The following is a 19,069-nucleotide window of genomic DNA, read 5'->3' on the forward strand; positions in this document are numbered from 1 at the left end:
AAATAAAGCAAGCCCTGTGTACCTCAAATACAGCTTTTACAAACCCAATATCTGCCTCATAAAGAGTCACAGGGGCGCTGCCAGAGGAGAATGTCTATCCCTTTTTTTTTGTTGCATACCATAAGAAATGGATAAACAAATCACAAAAGAACTAGAAGGTGGCTCTTTTGACTTCAACAAGTAAGCAACAGCATAGCAATAAATCAGCTAAAGCTCAAAAACCACACAGCAACAATAAAAAAATACAACACCTTAGCAACCACATAGTGACACCCTGGCAACCACACACAGCACCCACAACTGGTCAAACAACACTGACATCCTGTTGTTTATGTATTTTTATGTCCACACTTTATTTTAAGGTCACTTTTATTTTAATATCGACTAAGATTTTTCCTCTATAAACTGCTGTATGTTAATAGTTAATAAGGTAGTTGTTAAGTTTAGGTATGGGGTGGATAAAATAATCTAAAAAGCAATAATATGTGCTTTGTAAGTACTAATAAACAGCCAAAATGCTAGTAATATGCATTCAAGGATGAATCGTTTGCTGTAAGACCAAGTACTTATGTAGGTACTATTTCTGGTACTTTTTAAGGTTATGAAGGTACGTTTTTTTTTCTTTTTCATGCTGACTTAATTAAGTTTAAATTATAAAAGCTATCTGCTCTTAATAAATAAGTTGTTGTCGCAAGCAAAACTCTCCTTCACATCCATCATTCGATAGTCAGGTTAAAGACGTTACAACCACCACATCCACATTCCCTGCTGTCATCATCCACCTAACATCTGCGCAGCTGGAAGACAGACCGAAGCGAAGGGACGAGTGTCTGTAATTTAGCCGTTCGAGCTCGCTCTCACACACGGCCACATTGAAGTTTGCACAGCCCTCTAGCCCAGAATTGCACTTCTATATTTTTTAAAGTGCTCTGGCTTGTCGTCATTAACGGATCTCTTTAATCTGATGCTTGGAAAACTTCTTAAAGCAGCACACTGCAAATAGAAATTCCACATAAAGAGCCGGCTAGTGCTAACAAAACATGGGCTGCAGTTTAAAGAGGCCCTCTCTTTTTTCTTTTCTCTTTTCTTTTTTCTTTTCTGTTGCCTTTACCCGAGGGAGACATACTTGCCTTATCGTTTGGTGGACCACCCAAGAAAAATGACTCTGGTCTCACCTTTGAGTGTGAGTGAGCTTTTAAGCTCAGAACTTGCACATCCACATCTCTGCAGGTCCGTACGTGTGTGAACGGTGTATTAGTTGTGTGCGAGTGTGTGTTTTAGTAATCTGTGGGGATAAACAGCTGTTGAAGAAAACCAAGAGGGCCGAGACAAGAAAGTGAGAGAATAAAGGCCATTGCCATGCCTCTCTCTCCATTCAATCCCCCTTCACTTGCCCCCAGGAAATCAAATGTTCCACGTTTGCCGCTTGTTTAGATTGATCCCACTCTGGCTGGCTGATAAAGAGCGTATCGCCCTGGCCATCTGGACCCTGTTTGGAGAGATTCACCATAGAAAATCACACGTTCACGCAGAGAGGAACAACAGCTGTGAGGTTGCTATGCTTCCCTCGGCCCTTCAGAAGGTTTAGAGGGAAAACACAAGGCGCTATCAAGGTGTATCCTCGATCGAGTGCAGCCGTGGAGTCCGGGAGACCTAGGGTTCACGGCGAAGTGGCCCTTTGAGTGGTCTCTCTGTCCCAGGAGATCAAATGAAATGGAGCCTGTAGTGCGACGGTACACAAATCCACTTTAGGAGCTTGTCTTTTCTGGCCTCCTTCACCTCTATGCTCAGCTTAGCCAGTGACCTTTGTCCCGTCTGGAAGGACATGATGTGCTCTTCAGGAGAACATCGGGACAAAGGAATCACCCACAATGACTCATTCAGGCTGTTTATTAATGAGAGCTGCAGATGACAGGGTCCTTTTATGACAAAGACGGAGATATTTTCAACCCCTCACCCCACCCCAGCTCTCAACTGTTTCGTAAATCTGCTAGGAACCACATGAAAGACTCATAACTGTCAGCAGTCTTCCAGGAAACATCACCGCACAAAGGCTGTTACATTTCTGGGGTCTGCTAGCATTCGGGTTACTGGCTTGTTGTGTTTCATCAGATGTGGATTGGTATACGTGAAGGTCATGGCTTCTTTGCTCCCTAAATTTCCCTCTAGGCCTGTCCAAGGAAAACTTTCTGTCACACCTGCCAACAGGTCTTAGGTAGACACTGTATTTATGATGTAAATAAAGCTACAATGGACAGAAGCATAGTTTATTTACTATGCAATACTATTTTAAGGTTAAACTAAGGTTTTTTGTCGATTGGAAATGTTTTGAAAAATACTTTCACTGTTTTGTTGGTTGATTGATCAGTGTGTGGTCACATGTTATTTTAAGGTCCCATTCTCACTATTATCAAACCACTTTTACTGCCTTACTTTTGCCTCAATAAACTCCTAATTTGCTACTTATTAAAGGGGTCATATGATGCGGTTTCGATTTTTCTCTTTTAAAAATGGACAAGCTCTTGGTGCTTAAAAAAAGTCTCAAAGAGATATTCTTTACAAAAGTTAAGTCAACCACGCCCTCCTAAAACAGCCCCACATGTCTACGTCACAATGTGGAAAGATTTGTATAACATGCATTGTTCATGCAAAGGATGAAGGTGTGAAGTTGTATTTACAACACTGTTCCGGAACAGTTCAACCCAAATATTAAGATATGTGCAGTGCATTTTATGAAGAACAAGGACTGTTTCCTGTGAGAGTAGCCTACAATGCTGGTGTCTGTTTGTATAAAGTGTGGGCAGTAACAGTAACAGTCATTTGTAATTGGTTTTACTGGTTTTGTCTCATTGCACCGCGATACACAGGATCGCAGTATGGTAAGGGGTGTAACATTTCTGTCACACGCTTGAGGTATTCGGTGCACTGGATAGCTGACAAATCAGAGCACACCTCGCTTTTCAGAATGATGAGCTTTGTGATGTGACCCAATTTAATAGCTATTAAGATATCTGGTAAGATAAAGGTATTAAGTATGATTAGGGATGTAGAATATGATCGTGCAGAATATGTGCTTCATAATAACTAATAAACAGCCAATATGCAAATAATAGGCATGTTAATAAGATATTAGTTAAAAGTGAGAATTGTTCCCTATTGTTCCCCTGTGTTACCCAATTTGTTTTTCTTTGATTACACTGGTCCTTGTTTGTTTTTACAATGGGATTTAAGTAATGCTATTCATTTTATGCTTTACAAGGGTCGATAAAGCTGACATTGTCAACTTCCATTGCATTACACCATCACTGACCTTTCACGCTTTTCAACCAGAAAGTCATGACTTGTACTCCGCAAAAAATTAATAAAAACAATTACTGATAATTTTTTTTTTTTTTTTGATTGATTGACTAAAGTCAGTTCAGTGGGAATTAAATATGATTTTTCCATTTACCCACTGCTTTTTATGAATTAAAATGAAATGGTAGCTAGTCATTTATGGGCTTGTCTGTATGAAATTAAATCAGTCCATATGCCTGTTCATGATTACATCCCTTATGGTCACAAAAATATAAAATTATGGTTTATTGTAGCATCTTATATGCTTTAGTGAAGTGTGTTTTTTTTTTTTTTTAGATTCTGTTGCATCATAAAAGAGAGTCATATTGTATTGTGTCCAAGATGTGCCAGTTAAGAATGATACTTAGAATTCGTCCAATCAGAAATGTTTTGTGATTTCTTAAACCGATCTAGCAGGCCTCTAAGGTGAACATCTGCTTTGCTAACATCCTATTTATTGATGTATGTTATTCCTGTTTGACATCACATATCAGATCACATGGCCGAGGCTCCAATATCTACTTTACTGTACTCTGATTTTTCTACTTTTCATGGTGGGTATTCAGAACTGAAGTGTACACTTGTGCTAGAAACATCTGGTTCAAGAGAAAAACCTTGCCCAGAACCCTTTTCTACTTGGCCCTTAAAAGTAATGAATAGCTGATTTTATTCTAACTGGTTTTGAAATGAAATGATAGGATGTCAGCTGATCTAATTTTTTTAAGATGTATTTGATACCTTTTGTCATGGATCTGATTGATGCTTGGCTTTATTGACAGTGATGCTTCTTTCCTTCATCTGGAATCTGCTTTATCTCTAATACTCGATTCACTCAATTTTCCCTTTCAGGTTCTTCAAGAACGTGTTGAGGCTCTGCAGAGACAGCTGCATGCCGTTGAGAAGAAGTTGATGAGCCGCGAGCTGGAATACCAGGAGCAGGTAAAATTACAAACGGCTTGGACCTCAGTGCATGCCACGTCCCCTGGAGGGCTAGGAAGAAGCAACATCTCCTCACTGTGTCACTGATATGCCCTACACACATTTTACACATTCCATGAGAACCGGCTTCAAGAGCCAGAGCCCTGGGCCAGGAATGCTGTCCCCGTTTCAAAGGGATTTCTCAATAATAACAGGCTACTTTGACCTTGAGTTAAAGAAAAGATAGGGAGAGAGAGCTAATTAGCTGATTAATAGCTCCGGGTGGGTCTCTGGACCTGCTATGCGTGTAGAAACACCCTTTTTATCCTGGAAACCTCTGGTGACCTTTACTGGGCTCCTCAGACAGTTATTGGGATGTTCCCTGGTCTGAAGTATCTGTTCACCCACAAACGGGTTCTCTTGAGGAACACCTGCACTGAGTTGGCACTGTATTTTGTGGAAGAGCCCCAAAGATGCTTTTATCTGAATAAGTGCGTGTAGATTAGTGGTCAGGCTGTGTTATGACAATCATATGCCCGACACCTGAAAATTAGGAACAACTAGATTGTGTCTAGATTGCTTTAACCGTAAAGTCAACATGAAATTAAAATGTAAAAAAAAAGAACATAAAGAACAATGGGTAAAGCTTTATTTTACGGACCAGTTCTTACCACTATTATTTTATTTTAAGGACCAGTATTAACTAGTTGCTTATTAGCATGCATATTAATAGCATATTGCCTGTTTATTAGCACTTATAACCCACATATTAATGTCTTATTCTCCATGACCATATTTTAGATCTTAGTTCTAACACATACCTATTTATACTTAAAAACTACATTGCTAACTATTATTAAGCATCAAATTAGGAGTTTATTGAGTCAAAAGTTGTAGCTAATGGTTAGTTAATAGTGAGAACTGGTCCCCAAACTAAAGTTTTACTAAAAAATGCATTCCCAAAACGACTTGCACTCTTGAAACGCCCAAAATGACAGAATAACCAAATACAGAATGTTTACAAAATATAATGTATGTTTCCAACATCTAGGGCCCTATTTTAACGATCTAAGCGTATGGTCTAAAACGCAAGGCGCAGGTGCTCCTAGGACGAGTCAAAATACACTTTTGTTAGTTTGATGATGGGAAAAATGTTCAGAGTCTGAACATTTTCAGAGTCTCATCTCCCATTCCCTTTAAGAGCCAGTAGCGCTCACACAATGGCGGATTTGCTATTTAGACAGCAGAATTTGCAAGTTTAGCGAAGACTGAACTCTGTGCCATTGACTTTAGAACAGGTTTTAGTTGGTCAGTGGCACAGTCTATTTCAGTTGCTTCAAAATAGCAACCTTCAATGTTAAAATCATAGGCTAATGATCATGAGGCAGTCAAATCCCAAATCAAGATAATATTAAGTCCCACTTACATTGTCACTTTATGAAATATTTCACTTTAGAACACCTTTTTCATTAAAAAAGTTAAAAAAAGTTAAACTGTTAAAGTAAAAAATTGCAATCCATTTTACGTCTTTAATGTGTGTTTCTGTTAAACCAGGATGTTTAACAAAAAAAATATATCCATCAGGAATAGTTAGTAACAACTATCACTCCAAACTAATTTTTCTTTTCTATAGAATTGCAGTTTGTTTTCCCTTTAAAGGACAAAATAAACTATAAAAGCTTGATATTCTATGCTGTGTTGTCATATAGAAATGTGCAGCATGATCATTCTTCAAAAATCTTCTTGAATATGAGGGTAACACTTTCTGAGGATCAATTTTGATTTCATTCTGACTAGCCCTGGAGACAAGACCTCTGCTTTGGAATGCGATCACCAACCCCAGGCCTCTTTAAGAGACAGAGCGCCTGCAAAGAACATCTACTCCCACCTCATAAACCCTCACAGACACTCCACATCTCAAACGCTGTGCATGTGTTCGTGAGAGAGGGAGTATATGTAGAAATAAAGGCTGAGAGGCCTGCTCTCTTTTCAGTGCAGTTGATATTGCCCCAGTTTATCTTCCAAGACATGTCTTTGTAATGCAATCCTCGGCATGCAAAAACAGCCCTCTTTTTGCCCAGACTTCAAACAGATGTTCCTCGCTCGGTTGCTTCGGGCCCCTCCACGCCTGCTTGGCATGAAATGTCGGCATGGCAGCGGCTTGTTTCTGCGCAGTCTCGCTGGCATGCAGGATGAGACGATTACAGACACAAAGCCTTCGAAACAGTTAAGTTACGGAGTCCTCCGAGAGGTATCCTCCCGAGGCACAGTAAGGTGTTATTTTCATATTAGGATGGATTTGACATGTTAGTTAAACAGGAGCTATTCGCTGCATGCTAAGTGTGCTGAACACCTGCAGTGAGTCTTAATCTTCCGAATCTCCCTTCTTCTCTGGTGAGGGTGAAGCCGAGCTTTTGATGTAAGCATGGGATCTCGGGGATGTCAGTGACGATGCATGTAACACTCCCAGAGCTTTTAATTCTTTACTTGCTTTATTTAACTTAAAGTATGTCATTTCTTTAAGACCAAATGTTTTTCAAAAACAATCATTGTTTTTCAGTAAGGTTTCTGAACACTCCCCCCATCTGCCACTGGTCAAACAGACTCTCCCTCCTTAAACTCGGTAAACGGTATTGATATGTCCGATGCTTAAACAAACGAATTGCATGGGACAGAAGGTCACACATTAGTGTGGGAACCAATTCTCACCATCAACTACGACTTTTGCCTCATTAACCTCCTAATTTGCTAATAATTAATAGTTAGTAAGGTAGCAGTTAAATTAAGGTATGGGGTAGGATTAAGGGATCTAAAATATCTTCATTCAAAATATGTGCTTTATAAGTACTAATAAATAGTCAATATGCTAGTAGTATGCATGCAATTGGTGCCTAAAAAAGAACAGAAACTATGAACCAATGTTAACACTTTAAATATGTAAAGCCAAATGATGCCAACCAAAATCTTATTATGCCAACCCCCAAAGACAAATGACCTCTACTACCATATGGAGTCACAAAAACTTTTCAAGACCCAATCAAACCCAGATTAGTCCTGTCCTGTCTGTTTTTTTTTTTGTTTGTTTGTTTTTTGGTTAGAAACATATCAGATTAAACCAAAAAAAAAAGAGCTGCAAAGTCTATTTGATGCTATTTTTTATTGACTTAAATATTGTATTGTATAAACAAATTATGTTGTTGCATTGTATAGTTACTATTATTTTTTGCCAATGACAGGGTCATTAGATTTGGCTATGAATTTCCACAGAAAAGATGCCTAAACCTAAGATCTGTTCCTCTCTGCTGCCAGCGCACTGTAAAGTGCCGTCATTTTCCATTAGCTTCCCATTACCGCACCGGTGCTACTGTGGAGCCCCACTCCACTGGAGTGGCACTTCATAAATCATACTTCTGCTTCATAACTTCATAAAGAGCCTCCTCCAACCTCTAATTTCTGTTCACATCGCTCCCAGCCTCTTGAAAAGGCTTTTTTTTTCAGTTGGCGTGCTATTCAGAGAGCTTCATACTCAACTAGTGCTCTTGACTCCAGAACCGCCAATTTTTTGACTCAAAACTTTGTGAGTGGTGCCGGTTTTTGATGTACCCTTGTGCATCTGACAATGTTTTTGTCACTTTACCGTGTTTTTTTTTAAACGCTTGTGCACTCTTTCTCTCTCCTTCACCCCTTCATTAGCATACATCAAGCTCCTGACGACATGACAAACTTTATTTGAACATTCAAAGCACTGAGGTCTTGCTGTTTTCAGCTGGCAGCTGTCAAAAACCCCAGCTAGTGACACCATCCTGCATCGCGCAAATTCAAATGCAGGCACAATCTAAAGACTATATATAGATGAAATAGTGTCATTTTAAGTGAGAATGGTGCAGAAAGGAGACTGCTGCTGTCTTCAAAATGGAGATTGGTTTGTTAAACAACAAAGAATACTTTTTAAAAAGGAAAGGAAGATGAAATCGTTCAGTTGTGAAATCTGGAAGCTTTTATGTGCAGTGCATTAGTTGATCGAAGTAAATTAAAAATAAAACACAAAGCCTTACTCTCAAAGTGTAGGTTTCAGGTGTGATTGTAAGGACCTGTCAGAATTTTAGGGCTGGACTAGAATATTCGATTATTCGAATATTCAGTCTGTGGGTTGGCATTCGATTTTCAGTTTTTAGATTCAAATAATTGTTTTTGTTGTTGTTGTTGTTTTTGTTTTGTTTTTTACACTTTACTCTCTTCATTTGCAGTTGAATATAACCAAATATAATATAACTTTTTTTACTATCGGGCCAAATGGTTCTAAGGACTGTCAGGTACGGTTACAGTTGTATTTTGATTGCAAATAGTTCTTGGCCCGGAATTCTAGGCACTGTTAGACAGCCGTGCTGTTAAAGAGTGTGTGACGTTGCCACTCCATTTCCTGGCTATCAGTTTCTCCAAACAGCCACGTAAACAGCTAGGCTACATTCCATATATTAAAAAAGAAAGAAAAAAAAGTATTGCGATGGTTTGGTCTGTGGAGGAAACATTTGCGCTTATTGATATTATACCCGCCGTCGCCTTCTGTTTGTTTTATTTTCCACTTCAAAAGTTGTCTTTTTTCTGTTATTGAACGAAGTAAATATCAGATTTAAAAAAAAAAAAAAAAGGAGTCCCAAAAAAAAATATCTGATCATCATCCATATCGCTGTTTATATTACACTTGCATTACCAAGGCAAGGACTGACGCATTTGTATTGCATTACAAAGAACGCCGTTATAAGCACCACGGTGAAAAGTGAAGCTGTATCCATGCTGTAACCATTATATTTATGGTCCTTATAGCCATAAATATGCTATGTGTATTAATGCAATATCAACAGACATTATTGGTGAATTACACTTCCGCTCACTCTTTAGTTTGTGGACCAATTCTTTAAACTAGTTGTTAAGGTATGCAGGTAGGATTAAACACGACAGAAGATATTTTGGAAAATGTTTCAGTTTTTTTCCATACAACTACATTGTCAGGTGTCACTAACTTTCATTGTATGGACAAAAATAATTGAAACACGCTTTAAAATGTCTTCTTTTGTGTTCTGCGGAAGAAAGAAAGGACATGATGAAATGATTTTTGAGTAGCACTCATTAATGGACATTCATGTTTTTATTTATTATTAATATTATTAATACATGCCGTCTTTAGTGGTGTTCGCTTAGACTAGTATCACAATTGCTCAAGCCCCCAGTTGCTCTACTAAATGAGCTACAGAAACTCTTAGATTAGATTATATTAGATTAGATTCAACTTTATTGTTTTTATGCAGAGTACAAGTACAGAGTTAATTTCACATCACAACTTTGCTATTTGAGAAGAGAGCCTTCCAAAAAGAGTATTATTATAGTGATAGCATTGGTATTTAAACAAAACAAAAAAGTTTTAATAAGTTGGTTAATAATGTGAGTTGATTTATATTAGCCATGATAAGATTAAAGAAAAACCAAGATACTAAGTTTAGATATATCCCTAGCATTGTGGTGATGAGTTTTGCACATGAAAACACCACTCAGCTTTTCCTCAGAAAATATCAACATCTAGTTTGACTCCTCATAAGGCTACTTTGTAAATGAGGTCTAAACCTCTTCAAATCACTGACACTGCCAAAGGTGAGGAGTTCAGTTGTTGTGAGGTCCTCCACAGTCTCATGCATTAATACCAGTACTATTAAACCCAATGCCAACCCCCCAGCCAACCAGTCCATTTAGCCATGCTGTTAGCACTCAGATGCTAAGAGCCATTTTACCCTGGCACATTTTTGCTCCATCTTGTGCTGATCTCATTGCGCAAATAAAGTTGTATGTAATGGGATGTTAGAAAGATACAGCGGCGCAAGATGGCTCCTGTTCTCAAAAAGCTGTCTGGCTCTATATGAAAACCACTCCCCCGTTTCCTTTCCTTCACAGATGCCTTTACCTCCCACTCTTTGTGGCAAACATTCATGGCATGTCGACTTCAATTACACGTGGGCCTCCCGATACAGTGCGCAGGGCTGGGTCTGCTGTAGTGTGTACTAGCTGTGTTGCATGGAATGTGTATGATGAAGAGGGTAATTGAGATAAAGTCATTGGGATTGGAGGTTGGTGGAGAGAAGTACAACATGCTCTTATGAGTCCAGCATCTACCGCTACATCACAAGAACCCTCAGGCCAAATATGGTCAGCTAGACATAGTCAGATGTTGTCTCGATAGCCAATGCTATAATTCTATTGGGGATAAAATCACTCAGACAGGAGTCTCCTCTCACAATGGATCTGGTTTTTAGTTACCAAATGTTAAAGCTCATTATAATCATTATTTATTTATTTTATTTTTTTTTTTTGAACCAAGTTCTGAAGTTCATAAGTAAATTGATTGACCCCTCAACTCAATAACATCAGAGTTTGTCAAATGAAAAGGAGGGCAGTGAGCGGGGGACAATTGGCTAAATGGCAAAGGCCTAGTCTACCGCTCACTGTGGGAATGAAAAAAGAACAGAGAGCTGTGTTCAGATAATGTATACTCTTCCTCTTTGAAGTGGCTTCCAATCCTTTCGTTGTACCCCGGAAGATTAATTATAGAAAGCCAGAACAATCAGTTAAATCCACAACAGGAAAATTATTTCAAGAAAGGCAATCATCTTTCTTGTTGGCTCCTCTGTTCTCTCAAACAAGTCGAGTATTAAGACATTTTTAACACAAGATGGTGGACAGAGACCTCAGGGTCTGTCTGAAACAGTCAGCAGAGAGCCAGACTAGACCCACCAAGATCCAGATTAAGGCCTAAACCAGTGTTCCTGTTCCCTAATCTAAAGTGTTACCCAAGTTTCTTTTAATGAACACCGCAGAATGCAAGGCACTGAAAATAACCAGACAGGGCACAACAACCAAATTGTTCTCCATATAAAGATACTGTATGCAGTAATTTGTGTAATTGTGTGTACCAAACCAATACCAAACCAAAAAGACCTGTATCAGTTCAGTTCGTAATGTACAGCTGCAGCATTAACCATGGTACTGATGTCTATACAACAGATGAAATGTAGACAGTGGCTATTCTAGCCTCAGAAAAGGCATAGTTTTCTCTTTTCTTTAAAAGGGGCCCTCAGACATGACTTTTCCTGTCCTCTGTGCAACACGTCTTCTACTTTCCTCAGTTTGCTGACAAAAAGTGTTTCTGTGCTTGAGTGTGTGAGGGAAGAGGGGAAACCTGCCAAAGTTGTATGTTCAGTGTATAGTCTGCACTTGCTAGACAGACAGGCTTAGTTAGCGGTACTCTTGCAGCAGCTTTAGTTTACCGAGAACTGACCACAGTGTCTGACAGTCTGATAGAGGCGGGACATTTTTTAAACTCTTCCCCTCTCTCCTCGTGTAGATCACACACATCCGTCAGGAGTGTGAGTCGAAGATCAAAGGCCTGATTCCCGCAGAGCTGCAGCAGGAGCTGGAGGACACCATCACCTCACTGAAGTCACAGGTGATCAAACAAATACACACACCACAAGAGCTCCCACTGGACACACATAAACAAATAAATGTTAGTGTTTCAATTTATTTTTGTAAGGCAGGTCTGAAAAACCACTAGCACAGGCACATCTGGATATTGCGTGATTTCATATAAATGGACTTGACCGCAACAGATTCATAAACACACCTGGAGCAGTTACATATACAGGATTATGTGCATTATATAATTGATAGTTCTAGTCCTTGATGCTGATTGGTCATTGCCAGTGGTTTATTCATGATACTGCTTCATCAAGCTACTGCTTATGCCTGCATAGCACTTATAGGCTATTGTTATTTTGGTGTAACACTTAAGTATAGTTTCTTTGTGTCATGCAAATTTCATCACAAATTGGCTGTTTAGTACTTACAAAGCACATATTCTGCATGGTCATATTCTACATCCTAAATTGAACAACTACTTTAATAACCATTAAAAAAGCAGAATTAAAAAAAAAAAATTGTTACAGCCACCATTTTAATGGTTATATAACAAAACAATTAAAACATTAAAAAAGAAAAGAACAAACATTAAACAATGTATATAAAAACATCCTCAGGTGCAACTTCGGTGTTTGTACAACTCATTTTTATTTAAGAATTGTCTATTTAATCAGTTTGATTAAATAACTGATTATTAAATTTATAAAATTTTTGGATTTGGTTTTCATCTAAATTAAAACTTACATTTTTGTGTTAGTGTCTCAGTAAAAAAACATTTTACAATTATTATTATTTTTTTTTTCATAAAAGACAGTACAGTATAGTTAAGTGGTACAATGTAAGAAGAACCCTATGATAGATCAGCCATCCAATGTGTTTTCCTGTCTATGGCCTGAGACACTAAGAAAATAGCCCATACACAGGACAAGCAGTTTAGAAGTAAAGAAGCAGGACCATTAAGACGCCTCATGTCACTGCAAGTCTCCTCATTGCCTGCAATTGACAGAACACAACAGCGAGTGGTTTACATTAATACTTCATCAAACAGCTTATACAACCTCGCTACAATAAACTAATTCTGGCCACATAACCCTCTCTTTTCTTAACATGATGAGTACCCGCTTGTCCAGATCATGGTACTTCTGGTCTTCATTCTTCACTAGTGGGATCGACTCCCAACAGCTATGAGAACAACTAACACCCCAACCACATCCAAACAAAGCTTGAAGCCTCAGCTGCACTAGACCTCACACGCTAAACACATAAATTGTTGAAAAAAAACAACCTAGGCTCATTAGAAATACGTGACTCTGGCTACATTTCTGCAAAACTGCATAAAAAAGTACTATATACAGTACAGACCAAAAGTTTGGACACACCTTCTCATTCAAAGAGTTTCCTTTATTTTCATGACTATGAAAATTGTAGATTCACACTGAAGGCATCAAAACTATGAATTAACACATGTGGAATTATATATGGAATTATAAACATAACAAAAAAGTTTTACTGCTTTTTACTGATTACTGCTTTGCACACTCTTGGCATTCTCTTGATGAGCTTCAAGAGGTAGTCTCCTGAAATGGTCTTCCAACAGTCTTGAAGGAGTTCCCCGAGAGATGCTTAACACTTGTTTGCCCTTTTGCCTTCAGTCTGCGGTCCAGCTCACCCCTAAACCATCTCGATTGGGTTCAGGTCCGGTGACTGTGGAGGCCAGGTCATCTGGCGCAGCACCCCATCACTCTCCTTCTTGGTCAAATAGTCCTTGATGCCTTCAGTGTGACTCTACAATTTTCATAGTCATGAAAATAAAGAAAACTCTTTGAATGAGAAGGTGTGTCCCAACTTTTGGTCTGTACTGTACATTTCAATGGACTTTTTAGCTGAAATGAACACTAGAGGCAGTGAAACAGAAAAACTTTTCTTCCTTTTCATGCATGATACAGGGGCAGGTTATTGATTAATAAAGACTTGTTTTCAAATTGTGCCTATTTATAGCTTCAAATCAGCCTTTACAATAGTGAATGATTTGTAAACTAACTCCAAGTGGGTGTCATTGATGTGTTCATCTGATTGAGGTCAAAAAGTTGTGCAAGTTCTGAATGAGCCGTTTTAAGTAAATGCTATTTTATTGGCTGGGAGGACATTTTGAGTTCTGAGCATTACAATATTTTTTTAATAACACACTGAAGTCTTTTATTTCCAAACATCAAGGTCCATTCATTTTCTCATGACATGAGCCCTTTAAAAGTAGAGTACATTAATCTGGTCTGACCATTTCTAAAAGAGAAAGTAAAAGAGAAGAAATGTAGCCACATATCATCATCATCATCATTGCCCTTCATCCCAGCGGGGGTATGGGCCGTCAACCACGAATCTCCAGAGTCCTCTGTCCTGAGCCATTCTTTCTAGCTTGTTCCAGCTGTAGCCCATCTTTGCGATGTCTGTCTCGAGGTCGCATCACCAGGTATTTCTTGGTCGGCCCCTCTTCCGCTTGCCTTGGGGTTTCCACTTCAGCACCTGCCTGGTGACATTAATTGGCTGGCGGTTTGCGTAATGTGTGCCCTATCCAACCCCATCTCCTCTTCCTGATGTCTTCTTCAATGGGAAGTTGGCCGGTTATTTACCAAAGATTGGTGTGTCTGATGGTGTCAGGCCAGCAGATCTGGAGAATCCTTCTGAGGCAGCTATTTATGAAGGTCCGTAGCCACATCTAGGAGTTGCATATATTTCCAATGGGTTGCAAAAAACAGTGAAGCATTTGTGAAGCAGTGAGATCTTATTGCATTTGCCATTGTTTGGAGTTTCCACAAATTAAAAGTCTAGTTTCAGTATTCTGTATTACAGAAACACTTAAGAACAGGGAACACATATTTACTAATAGTGTTCCCTGAACAAACTCCTTATTTGCTGCTTATTATTGCTATTATTATTGCTGCTTAAGGTAGTTGATAAGTTTAGGTATGCGGTCGGATTAAGGTATCTTAATTATAATCATGGACAATAAGGTATTAATATGTGCTTTATAAGCACTAATAAACCGTGAATATGCTAGTAATAGGCATGTTAATAAGCAAATAGTTAATAGTGAGAATTTATCCTTAAAATAAAGTGTTACCAAAATTACAAACCCAGCACATTAGTTCTACTGTAAATGACAAAGCATTTGATTGTTTCTGTATTATTTGTTTTATAGTCTCCAAACCACTTAAAAGTCAAACATTGTTGATTTGTTGATAAGTGGAGTGCATTTTACACCAAAACTCAAAAAAAGCTGGGTTTTCAGCCCCTTCGTATGAAGTCCTGCTCCTCTGTTCTTGTGATCAGTCCACTTCACTTCAATACCTCCACATTTGGTGTCTTGTAAGCCATCGCAGATTCCTGTCTCTTATCTAATAATGCAGAGCAGTCAGACCCCTCATCTTTGAACTCAAATGGCTCTTGTTTATTTGATTTCTTGGGAAGGGGAGGGGGTAACAAGTGCTGAAAGTTCCTCCATAGACATGGATCTAATTTGGCCATGGGTCTTTGAAGTCTCTGGTCCAGTTCATCTCCTTATGTGCAATTACACCCGCCAACCACATTAAAACAGGCTTCAAGGGCTCCGGCCAGGGTCTTATTAGTTACAGTCAGCCTTGTTCTACACGAGTCTGCGGCAAGAGCATTTTTAAACATTTAAAATCTAAACAATAGCCCCTCTTTGTCAGGCATGGTCCGGGGCCCCTCAAACAACATTTCGAGATTACAGTTCAAAGCCCCGGCGCACGCCTCTGAATAGCTCTGACTAGATTCTTTCAGAATCACAGCCACAGCTCTGTGATCTGATATGTTTATACGTTGTAATTGGTGACCAGTGTGGCCTCCTCTGTCCTTGAATATTTTGAGCATTGCACATAGCAGTGCATTATTTTAACAAAACCAGTGGCCGTTTAGGAATCTAACCATAGTCATTCTTTTCAGAGTCAGAGGCATGCATTTGCAAGGATGGTAACATTAGATTTGCTCTGAGGTTTGCTTTGTGTATCTTGGTTTCCAGGAAAATCGTCGCAGAACAATGTACATTCTTTTCAGGCTCATACAATATTTAAAAAGCCAGAATTAACCAAGTGTATTTCTTTTTAAAAGAAAATATTTTTATAAAGAATCACATTTGCTCACAGCAGATCTACAGTGCTGTATTGACATACATTTTTGTTACTCACTATTGTTACACATGGTAAAAGCAATTGTTAGAAATGAATGGGGTTGCATGAATCATTTGTATTTTTTATTTTCCACTGATAGTAGGCAGATAAAATTTCTGAACTCCCAGTGGGTGTCATTGATGTGTTCATCTGATTGAGGTCAAAAAGTTGTGCAAGTTCTGAATGAGCCGTTCTTAGTAAATGCTCTTTTATAGGCTGGGGGGACATTTTCTGAGTTTTGAGCATTACAATACATTTTAATAACACACTGAAGTCTTTTATTTCCAAAGATCAAGGACCATTCAGTATCTCATGACATGAGCCCTTTAAAAAGTAGAGTACATTAATCTGGTCCGACCATTTCTAAAAGAGAAAGTGCTTTAACAGTTGTTGGTTTACCATCCAGAATCCAATGGGCTTCTTATATATTAATTTCTGTTGAGCTCCTACTCTTCACCGGAGAACTAGCCCCTAATGCTCTGGGAATGCTTGCACGTGTTAATGATTTTGTTATTTATTCTGCAGGTCAGCTTCCTGCAGAAGAGGGCGTCAGTCTTACAGGAGCAGCTAGATGCTAGTCACATCAGGAGGTGAGGACCTGGACATCCTTTTTCACACACAGTAAATCCAGCCTCATGTCAGCTGTGCATTGTCTATTTATACATATATGCAGTCATTTTAAAATGCACAGGTATTTGTGTCCTGTCAGAATGACTGTCCACAAATATGACAAGTGCACAAGACACCCCTCTGCTATTTTTGTCCAGGTTTGCAGTATAGAGACACTGTAATTACTGATACACAAAAGTACCAAACGCAGTTTGTTTTACAGGCCGTTTCGAAATCATGCAAAGAAAACCTGTGAAACCTCATGCCAAAATGCTGCATAACAGTCTGATTGGAGCTTGTGGTGTTTATAAGTGCTTTGTCACACTTTATTCTAAGGTGCATTTCTCGCTGTTAACAGACTATTAATTATGACTTTTGTCTCCACAAACTTCGAATGTGCTGTTTATTAATAGTAAGTAAGGTTAAAATTTGGTTTTGGATAGGATTAGGGATGTTGAATATGGACATGCATTAATATGTGCATTGTAAGTACTAATAAACAGCCAATATGTTAATAATAGGCATGCTAATAAGAAAGTAGTTAACAGTGACAATTGATCTCTATACTAAAGTTTTACCTTGCTTTCACAGTGAACAGACAGTGTATGTGTTGACTGATCCTGAGACAAGCTTTATAATAAGGAGACCATTAATGTGTCCCGGCGATTGTTCCCGGGTCGATTTTTGTCCCTTTTCACATTGCCAGTGATTTTCCGTAATATGTGCGTGTGTTTTCACACAACCCGTAAAGGTTCCCGTAGTATCAAGTGACATCAGGATGTGACATGTAATGTAGGAGTTGAAACCGCTAGGCACGTTAACTTTCACTTAAGCTCTTGTTCACACACCGCTCGTTCCGGGACTGAACCCGGCAATGTTACTAGGTCCCTAACCCGGGATCAATCCCGGGACGTGTTCGCGTTCACACAGAAGGCGATCCGGCAATTTTCTGGGACCAACGTGCAGTGTGAAAGGGGCATGTAAACTATAAACCCTCCCCCACCAAAGCTCTGACTGCTGCATGTGTTGATTGGCCCTTTTGATCAGAGTAAACTAAACAAACAGTGTCATGTGTCAGTTGTGGCCACTGGTTGATGCTCATTTCCTCTAACACTACAATTGTTAACTAGTTACTGATTAAATATTGACTGCTGGTGCAGCCTGAGAAAGAGTAGGGATTCTAGACTGATTTCTATCTGTTCACGTTCACACTTGTTATTAACATCAGTTTTTTGCTAAATACAGGTGTAAACATACTTCATGCTCTGTATGAATGTTAACCAATGGCTAATTTTAATCTGCAGTCCCTTGGTTACCATAAAAAAAAAAAAAAACGTTTTTAAAAAGTTTGAAATTGGCTCTGAGCTGTTTTAAATCCCTGCTTAGAAAAGTTGCTCTAAAATTACATGGGCCATTCAACTGAAATTTGCTACTTGATTTTTTTTAAGGCCACTATGTATGAATAGTTTTAATGTACACTTGAACATTACCAAGAAACAAGCTTTAATGGCCCTGTCCCAAATGGAACACTTCATGTGTACTTGCGGTCTTACAGACTTACAATGGCCGCCACATGTCCGTTAAGTCAAAGAGACCATAGGGTGTCCCATTTGTCATTTTAGCGTTCAGAAGGTTGCTCATGAGCGCCCCCTTTGTGCCATTATGCACCCTCAATCCGCACTTCTGCTGAGCCCGCACGGACAGGGGGGACTTCTACCCGACAGTTAAAGCGGCATTACATCATGAAGGTGCAGACTCAAAGTGAGACCACAAGGTTTTAGGGTGCCATTTAGGACAGGGCCAATGGGAGCAACATACAGGCATTTTAGGAATCAACACAGATTTTGTGCAGTAAAAAACTCTTTATAGGGACCAATTTTGACTATTAACTACTAGCATATTGGCTGTTTATAAGTACTTATAAAGCACATATTAATGCATTATTCTGCATGACCATATTTTAGATTCTATGATACATAGACACTTACTACACTATACATACTTACTAATTGTAAATAAGCAGCAAATTATGAGTTAACGGAGTCAAAAGTCGTAGTTAATAGTAAGTTAATAATTATTATTGGTCCCAAACTAAAGTTTGACCAAAGTTTGTGTTGTGAAATTTTTCTATTAGTCAGCATTTCCATCTGCTGCAACAGTAAATATTTTGATGCACTGAATCGGTTTCCGCAAAAATAAACTCCTTGGATGGCTATATTGACAGCGAGTTGTTATAGCATCAAATGCAATGCAATGAAGAGGTTGTGCCTTAGGTGCTTTTTTTATTTATGTTTTATCATTATGTTTTTGTGATGAGTAGTTTTTGTAGCTATGATAATAATTATATTAAATACTGGGAAGTATTGGAAGTTTGGAAGCACAAACCACACCTCATCTCATAAATCAACTATTTCCTGGTAAGCTATTGACCAGTCCTCAATAGTACACTAAATGTAAAAAAAAAAAAAAAAAAAGAACAACCGGACAAGTCAACAGTTACATCCAAACTCTATTTTAGATTATTTTCATTCATTTTTTTCACTGGCACGTTTTCTACA

General features: G+C 38.7%; 1 protein-coding gene across 6 annotated transcripts in view; it reads left to right on the forward strand.

The window, feature by feature from the left end:
- The window catches only part of cep112 (centrosomal protein 112), a 177,916-nt gene that overhangs the window by 158,340 nt on the left and 507 nt on the right, over nucleotides 1-19,069 (forward strand). For all 6 annotated transcript variants that reach the window (XM_052552539.1, XM_052552544.1, XM_052552541.1 and 3 more), the window contains 3 exons: nucleotides 4,186-4,275; nucleotides 11,645-11,746; nucleotides 16,428-16,492. In XM_052552539.1, coding sequence (XP_052408499.1) covers nucleotides 4,186-4,275; nucleotides 11,645-11,746; nucleotides 16,428-16,492 — 257 coding nt within the window. The remainder of the gene's footprint in view (nucleotides 1-4,185; nucleotides 4,276-11,644; nucleotides 11,747-16,427; nucleotides 16,493-19,069) is intronic.

Source organism: Carassius gibelio, chromosome B3 (assembly GCF_023724105.1).
Source record: "Carassius gibelio isolate Cgi1373 ecotype wild population from Czech Republic chromosome B3, carGib1.2-hapl.c, whole genome shotgun sequence".
Lineage (NCBI taxonomy): Eukaryota > Metazoa > Chordata > Actinopteri > Cypriniformes > Cyprinidae > Carassius > Carassius gibelio.